This window comes from Malurus melanocephalus, unplaced genomic scaffold (genome assembly GCF_030028575.1).
Source record: "Malurus melanocephalus ecotype Western Australia unplaced genomic scaffold, MMel_1.1 scaffold_660, whole genome shotgun sequence".
NCBI lineage: Eukaryota > Metazoa > Chordata > Aves > Passeriformes > Maluridae > Malurus > Malurus melanocephalus.
The window spans coordinates 126497-135338 of NW_026623892.1; the positions used below are offsets into that span (position 1 = coordinate 126497).

Genomic DNA, 8842 nt, shown 5'->3' on the forward strand with positions numbered 1-8842 from the left:
CCAGATGGCCCTGGCCAGCCTGGCCCCGGGCTTTGGAGGATTTTTCAGCTCTGTCCTGCCCGTGAACCCCATCCCCGCACCGCACACGCTCTCCAGAGCCCGCCCAGCCAACCTGTTAACATCCCCTCCTTCACACTCCGCACCGAGCCAGCTGCTCTGCCTAGCAAAATACAGCTGGAGAGGTTTATAAATAGTAAATGAAGGCTTGCTGCAGCCACCGCGGCTGGSCAGTGCTGGAGGAGTGAGTAATTCATCACCGGGGTGTCACCCCGCGGTTCTGCCCACCCCATCCCACTGTGAGCCGGGCACTGCTCGCCCCGCTGGGCTCAGCTCCTTTCGTGTCTAAACCTCTCCTCAGAGTTCATTTTGTCATTCAGCCCAAGAAGGTGACAGGTCGCTCACAGAGGCTCCAGGATGTCTTTCCCAGGGAGGAGAAGGTGCTGTAGGGCTCAGGAACCCCCTGTGTGCCCTGCTCCCACTGTGGGGATGTTTCAGATCCATTGCAGCCGTACAAGCTCCATCTTTTCTGGGCAGGAGGGGCTGGAGAGATGAACCCGGACATCTGACCCCTCCTCCTGCTGTGGCTTGGCTTGGGGGAGAGGGGAGAGAGGGCTCGGTCCCTCCATCTGCTGTGAGCATCAGCCCAGGGTCTCCGGGGTGCGGATCCATATCAGAACTCAATTAGAAAACGAGCCCTGCCTGTGAAGGACGATTGTGTTTCAAGTGTTTTTATAATTAAACCTGAGAAGGTGGCACGGGCTATTCGTGAAGGGCCTTCGCAGAGTGTTTCCTGCTGTGTGGAGGAAGGGGGGAGCAGAGTTCATTTCATGGGTGGTTTTATCATTTTCAGTGAGCACAAAGGGGAAAAAACTCTCTGAGGGGTCAGGATCATCATCATCATCATCATCATCATCATTACCACCCTGTACTGCTGCTGGTTCATTGTTTGATACCCCACAGTCACTGAGCTTTCAGGGGCTGAAGGGGTGCAATGGGGTCCTGCCCCTCCATCCCATGGGGAACCTCCAAAGGAATTGCTGCTGGAATCGCTCAGAATTGTTGAATGTCAGGAGGATTTGGTTGGAAGGACTGTAAATCCCATCCCATCCCACCCCTGCCATGGCAAGGACAGTGGAGGTGGGTTATTAGGGATTTCTCCCTAATAATTATTCTAAATCTCACTTTATTTTAAAGCCATTTCCCGTTATCCCATCACCATCTGCCTCTGTTAAAAGTTGCTTTCCTTCTCTGTTACCAGCCCCCTTCAAGTACTGGAAACTGTGGGGCTTTGGCTTTGTGCYGCTGCTCTTGAAGTCCAACACTCAGAAGAAAAGTTATTCCCTTTCCACATCCCTGCCTGAATTATTTCCCACTCGCAGAGCTGCTACCTACAGGATATAATCATGAGCACAGTAAATCATCGTGCCATGTCAAGCTGCAAGTGGTTTTGGAGTKAGATCTGGAGTTCAAATCTGCCTCTGACTGTGTATTTTATCTCAAATGTACTTTTTAATTTGTCCATCTGAAATTCTTCTAAATTTAGGGGGTATCCAGCAAGAAGAGGAAAAGTTTTTCGAAGTGACTGTGGTTATTTTACTGCCAAAGTTTCTGCAGGGAATCTCAGCCCAGCGCTGGAGCTGGGGCTGTGCTCAGGACTGGGCATCCTTCTCCTGCAGGCACGGGCTCTGCTCTGCCCACAGAAACACCCAGAGAGTGCACACGGGTTATTCAGCTCCAAATTGCATTACTGTTGTTTGCACAGATCCATTTAATGCCTCCCTCTCACAATTTTAATAATTTTTAACAGGCTGTTAAAAAGCTGGTGCCATGGCTCCCGTTAAAGGAATGGGAGTTTCAATAWTCTTGGTTTCAGGTGAATTTTGAACGTGCAGGTGTCACCTCCTTTGGTGGCTCCACGATGGGGACGTGGTGACAGCACAGGGCAGTGATGAGATGAGGGGAGGGGGAACAAACTCCTCATGTCTGTCCTTGAGCTCCCCTTGCCGGGGGTGGCAGGTGGGGATGAGGAGGACTTGGCCAGGCTGATGAGGGAACAGAATAATTCCATGCCCAAAAGAAGACATTTGGGGGTTTCTGTGCTTCTCCCTGGAGCWCGGCTCTGGGCTGCACCATTATTGGCTGCCAAGGCTGCCGAGGCCAAGGCTGCACGCTCTGAGCTCACATTGTCTGCAGGAAATAATCCCCACTCCATCATTCCCCCGCAGATCTCCACGTGAGGSTATTTCCTGCCCAGCCAGGGCACGGGGAGGCAGCAGAAACTCTTCCACAGCCCATAATCCCAGTGTACACCGTGCCAGACATGGAGCACGGCTCTGCTGGCACCGAACCCACGGGCCAGCGAAACCACAGATCATCACTGCTGAACCAGCACCTTAAAAAATGGCATCGTGGCAGAAGGGACTGTCTTTAAAGCACAAAGAGCAGAGAGAACAATTGTATTAAACTGCGTTCATGAATTCATAATAAAGTTCAATTTGCCACCATTTATCATGTGACTTAAAACTAAATTGAGTTTTTAATGCAAAAGAAAAAGAGTTTTGTGCTTTTTTGGAAATAATGTAAAATCTTTCATGCCATTCACAAAGCATTTGTATTAGCACCAGTGTGTACAGATTAATTTATTTATTTTCATTAAATCGTCGCTGCTTCCCATTGTTCCATCATCCTCGGGGACAATCTTTATTCTTTCGTGTGTTTTTTAAGAGCTGAAGAGTCACAAACACCACGTTAAAGAGGCACAGTAGCTTTAGATGTCTGTGGGTTTGGAGTGCTGGAAGGAGTCAAAAGCCATGAGATGGTGAAGGCCATCGTGGTGGTGGTGGTGGTGGCATTGGTGTTGATTTTGGCATTGGTGTTGATTTTGGCTTTGGTGTTGATTTTGGCATTGGTGTTGATTTTGGCTTTGGTGTTGATTTTGGCATTCATGTTGATGCTGCCATTGGGGTCAGTGTTGGTTTTGGTGTTGATTTTGAGGTTTGGTGCTGATGTTGACATTGTTGTTGATGTTGGTGCTGGTGTTGATTTTAGCACTGGCATCAATGTTGGTTTGGATTTTGGAGCTGGAGTTGATGTTGACATTGGTTGATGTTGGCCCTGGCATCGATGTTGGAGTTGGCACATTGGGACAGGACTAAGGAAGGCACCAAAACAGAGACTCAGTCCCTGACCTGCCAGAGAGGCACCAGCAGCAAACCTTCATCCCCATCAACTCCACATGGAAATCACGGAAATCACAGAAAACACAGAAATCACAGAAATGATGAAAATCCAGTGCCAGAGCCCCAGCTGCCTTTAGGCTCCCCATGGACACGGGGTGATCCTGGATCAGGAGCTGCAGCAGAGACCCTCACCCGTGCAGGATAAAGCACAAACGCCTCCCCCTCCACCCCTGCCGAGTTCTCTCCTTATCAGCGCCGTTTGTGCGCCCGCCGAAAATAATCATCTGTGAATGGAGCCCTAATTACATTAGCGCTAATCCATTTTCCTCTCTGAAGCTGCTCGTCAACAGTTTATTCTCTCACCTCCGAGATGAAACCGAATGTCAATTCCTGAGATAACATTGACGTGAACTTATGTATCAGGCAAGTAGACAAATACCATTATAATCGTTTATAATCCTTTAAAGCTGTGACTGAGAAGTGGCATTTGGACTGGATTTAAACTTGGCGTTGTCCGTGCGGAAGATTAACCGCTCCATAAGACTTTGATTTCGGAATATTGCCCATTAGAGAGTTTTGACATAGGAAATTGAAGTATTATATATAGTTTTAACGTGGTTAACAGAGTCTGACACAAACAATAACATTCCAACTTTGGTTAATTCCTTCGCATCCCATTTACAGCAGGGAAAACTCCGCTGCCGTCCAAGAAGCGCCCCAGCAGGACTTTGAAGATTATTCCTGCTGGATGGGAATTACACATCCCGGCTCATTCCTGCTGCTCCTGATCGCTATCGCTGCTCTCCAGGAGCTGCTCTGCTGTTTGTGCAACCAGCCCWGGCCTCTGGGGCCAGCACCACCCCACAAAATCATGAAATCATGAAATCTTGTATGTTGGAAAAATCTGAGATCTCGTCCAGCCATTCCCCCGCGCTGCCAAGGCCACTGCGAACCACGTCCCCGAGTGCCACATCCACAGGGCTGATAAATCCCTCCAGGGACGGGGACTCCACCACTGCCTGGGCAGCTGTGCCAGGCTGGACAGGCCTTTCCTGGGAATTTTTCCCTGATGGAGCAAAGGAATGGCAAATTGAATGCAATGTTTAGGGCTCATCCTCCCCGAGCGCTCCGCAGAGGCTGATGGCCGCGGGCAGCAGTGGCTGCTGACAAAGGAATGGATCTCACCCAGGGCACTGCATTTTCATGCTGATCTTTGCACTAAAACTGCAAATTCCAGACAGTGCCCATGCAGGGGTAGAGCCAAACCCCACAGGGATCGGTGCTGTGGCCCTTCAAGCATGTGGCTGGGTGCTCCAATAAAATAAAAAGCAGGATCACACTCCAGAGCTTCCAGGAGGGAATCAGTGATCAGTTTAACACTTTTCATTGCTGCTTGATCCTGAACATCAGAGGCAGTTTAGGAGGGGTGTAAAGGGAATGTCAGTGGTGGTGCCTGTGGAGAAAGAGGAGGCAAAAGGAGGGTGGYCAGGGGAGAGGTGGAAGCGCTGATTTACTCTGGTTTTGATGTTCTCCAAGGCCCAGGGAGGTGCCAGGCTGCTGCTGGTGTGGTGTGGGCTGAGCCCTCTCCAGCCTTTGAAAAGCTGAAGGTGCTTTCCATGTGCCATTCATGATTTCCAGGATTTTGTCCTATTGGAATCCTCTCCTTTTGCCCCAGGAGGGATGTGAGGGACTGCAAACAGCTCCCAGGGGTGCTGGAGTGGCTGGGCACGGTCAGACAGGGATGTTTTGGGGCTCTGGATGAGGTGAGGGAGCTSTGAGCCCCCCAGAGCCACCCCCACGCTGCCCCCCGGGTCCCCAGCYCGCAGGACTGGGTGTCTGTTGGAGGCACATTCCAGTCCATGCAAACAGCTTGCTGTCATCTGGGTTCAATCTGGGCAGAAATGGGCTCCAGAAGTTTTGGAATATTTCTATAAGACCACAACGCTTCTTATCAAAACATTTCCCATTATTATTTTCCAGTCCTCCCTCCATCCCCAGTGCCTCCTCCCTCCCTSCGGTGCCCAGCCATTAGCAGTGCTATCATTTTTTCTCTCCATCTGGGAAGTAGAGGAGAGTTTTCCTCTGAAGAGGGCAGTCCCAATGCTCCTGGGGCTCCCAGCCCATCCTCCATCTGCGGTCACACAAGTGTTTCCTCCCGGGCATTCTCCCTGGAAATGAAAGAACACGAACACGCCGGGCTCATTTGTTTTGTGTGTTTAATTTCGGCGTAGGTTTGTGTAAGTACTTATCGTGCTCTCCTCGGGAGATAATCCAAGACAAATGTGCAGGCAAGAGGCAGGGCTAACAAATGGAGCTGCCTCCCAAAAACTCCGAGGGGTGAATCGGGGTGGGAGAGCAGCGCCGGAGCCTGGGAGAAGGGACGGTCCCAGGAAGAACAGGAAGTTATGGACACAGCTGAAATCAGCATCAATATYCACAGAGCCAGACAAAACATCTCARATCRGAGCTGCTCGTAAATCAGGGAGAGAAGAAGGGGAAAGGGAAGAGGTGAGGAGAAAGTGAGGAATGGCTGAGGGTGAGGGGATTCGGCTTGTTCAGGGTGACATCTGCTCGCTCTGAAGTGGAACCACCTGTTAGCTCATTAAAATGTGCAATTAATTTATGTGGAAGCAAGGAAGGCTCCATCTCATCAAAACCTTCCCTTTTAGCCCCGTGCTCTGAATGTGAGCCGGGTAAAACCCTGCATGGCACCACTGATCCCACAGGGAATGATGGAGGGTCCCCAGCACGGCCCCCATGGTTCAGAATCCCTGAATCCTCTGGGTTGGAAAAGCTCTCTGAAATCATCGASTCCATCCATTCCCACTGCCCATGTCCCCAGTGCCACATCCACTGTYCAGGGCTGTTCAATCCCCCCAGGGAAGGGGATTCTGTCACTGCTCTGCTTCAGGCCTTGGCAACCCTCTCCATGAAAACATTTTCCCAAATATCCAACCCAAACCTCCCCTGGGGCAATCTTGTYCTGTCCCTTGTTCCCTCAGAGAGGAGCCTGACCCTGACCTCAGGGACCTCCAGATGGAGGGTGAGGATGGCAGAGAACCTCTGCAAGGACCCTCATCACCCTGAGCATGCAGACAGGGGCTGTGAACCACCGCTCAAACACATCCCAAAGATTTGTATCCCAAATTTTGCAGCACCAGGAGCAAGGATTGTGCAGGACAGGCTTCGTACCATCCTCTTGCAGCCCTGCTCTCCAGCACTCACCCATGTCAGAACACTTGAATTTTTCATTATCAAAAAAAAAAAGATTTTCAATAATTTATTTCGGACCCGCCAGAGGAGGGCTCGGGCCCCCTGGGGGTCCTGGGCCTTGGGGCTCCCAGGATTGGGCTCCAATTAAGTGCAACACTCTCCAGATTTGGTTCCCATTATTGTCTTCCTTTGGCAGGACCGACCCGAGCGCTCCAATTGGAAAGGCCCCAGAATCCACAGTCTCCTAAAATATTTTCAATAATGCTGAGAGCAATTTTCCTTAGAGCATGTAAGGATTTCAGCRGAGGAGCCAACTTTCCCAGAGGAATGATCCAATTATGGTGCTGGATGCTCTTGTCAATCTCTCCCTCAGGGACGTGGAAAATCAAAATTATGATTTATTTTTTCGAATGTGACAGTGAGCGTAAAGGCAGAAATCTAAACCGTGCCCTTATCTCCCCATGCACCCCCAGCTCCTTCTCTGATACTGTCAGCTAAAAATACCCCCTCGATTCAGGCAGAGTTCTGCTCTAATGACAGCACAGGCAGGGCCCAGCCCCRGGAGCAGCTGAATGATGACTTTTTAATGGTGACCTTTGCATGTAAAAATTGAGTCAAAATTACTCCGCTYCTCGCTAATGCAACGAGGGAAATGTGGTTTGAACCCCGCGGTTGGTGCTCGGTGACAAAGGGGGAAAGCTAAAAATATCTGCCACAGGGTAGGGGAGGGGAGGGGGCAGAGGGGTGGGGGAGAGTGAGGAACTGCTGAGCCTTTGGGAGGTGCTGAAAGGTGTCCCCAGGGTGCTGAGCAGGGGCTGTGCCAGTGGGATGGGACCGTGATGGGCACCATGGGCCATGGGAACAGGGATGGGATCTCAACAAAAATCATGGGCTGTGCTAAGGGGGATGGGATCCCAACAAAAATTATGGGCTGTGCCAACAGGGATGGGATCCCAACAGGAGCCATGGACCACGGGAACAGGGATGGGATCCCAACAAAAATCATGGGCTGTGCCAGTGGGATAGGACCGTGATGGGCACCATGGGCCACGGGAACAGGGATGGGATCCCAACGGGCACCATGGGCCATGGGAACACGGATGGGATCCCAACAAAAATCATGGGCTGTGCCAACAAGGATGGGATCCCAACAGGAGCCATGGGCCATGGGAACAGAGATGGGATCCCAACAAAAATCATGAGCTGTGCCAACAGGGATGGGACCGTGATGGGTACCATGGGCTGTGCCAGAGGGATGGGATCCCAACAAAAATCACGGGCTGTGCTAAGGGGGATGGGATTCTGACGGGTACCATGGGCTGTGACAACGGGATGGGATCCTAATGGGCACCAAGGGCCATGGAAATAGGGATGGGATCCCAATGGAACCATGGGCCATGGAAACAGGGATGGGATTCGATGGGCACTATGGGCAGTGCCAATGGGAAAGGATCCCAACAGGAGCCAAGGGCCATGGGAACAGGGATGGGATCCCAATGGCCACCCTGATGGGCATCATGATCTGTGCCAACAGGAACGGGACCCCAATTGGCACCAGCTCTGTGCCAGCTGGGATGGGACCCTTTTGGGCACCAGGGGCCATTCCAGCTGGGACAGGACCCTGTGAGCTCCCCGTGAGCTCCCCTACATCCCCTGATGGGCACTGTGGGCCGTTCCAGCTGGGACAGGACCCCGTGAGCTCCCCTACATCCCCTGACGGGCACCAGGGGCCGTTCCAGCTGGGACAGGACCCCGTGAGCTCCCCTACATCCCCTGATGGGCACCGGGGGCCATTCCAGCTGGGACAGGACCCCTTTGAGCTCCCCTCCACCCCACACCCCGCAGCTCCTGCTCCCCGTGCGGGTGCGGGGTCGTTCCAGCCGAGCCGAGCKCCAGCCCCGCTTTGTGCCGGGAAGGAGCCGCCTTTGTCTGGCGGGCAGCGGGGATTCTTTGTCCCCTCGGGGCTTCGCCCGGCTCCCGGGGCTGCAGCTCCGACATCAAGGGGCGGCCAGAGGGATGCGCAGCCGCCCGCTCCCCCTCAGAAGTTGTTGTTGCTATGGGGTCCATTGTCGGCAGCTTTCCCCCGGGGCTTTACATCCTGCACCTTGCTTTTCACAGGGCGAACAATAACGCAAACTCTTTCTGCTCCCGGAGTTGCCTTTTCACAGTTTTCCCCCCTTTTTGCAACCTTTAATGAGCGATAACTCTAAAGAGCAGCACAATTCCTGGAGAGATCCCCCCCAGCTCRCACCGTGCTGCTCGCTGGGTTATTCTGCCCGAGAAGCCCAGGGAAATCTGCATATCTGGGGCTCTGTTAATTAGCCAAGGTGCCATCTCGCTCTGCAGAGATTGGCTCTGGCTAATGAAGCTGTCAGGGCCGGCTCGGAGCCGATGCCACCGTGCCCTGGGCACTGGCCCGTGGCCAGCACAGCTCCTGCCGCTCCCAGCCC

The 8842-nt window shown here is 52.5% G+C and overlaps 1 protein-coding gene across 1 annotated transcript in view; it reads right to left on the bottom strand.

The window, feature by feature from the left end:
• Nucleotides 1-2965: 2965 nt before the first annotated feature.
• SHOX2 (SHOX homeobox 2) overlaps nt 2966-8842 on the bottom strand; it is a 59377-nt gene continuing 53500 nt past the window's right edge. Inside the window, 1 exon segment of the mRNA XM_057383799.1 lies at nt 2966-3151. Within this exon segment, the coding sequence (XP_057239782.1) occupies nt 2966-3151 (186 nt within the window).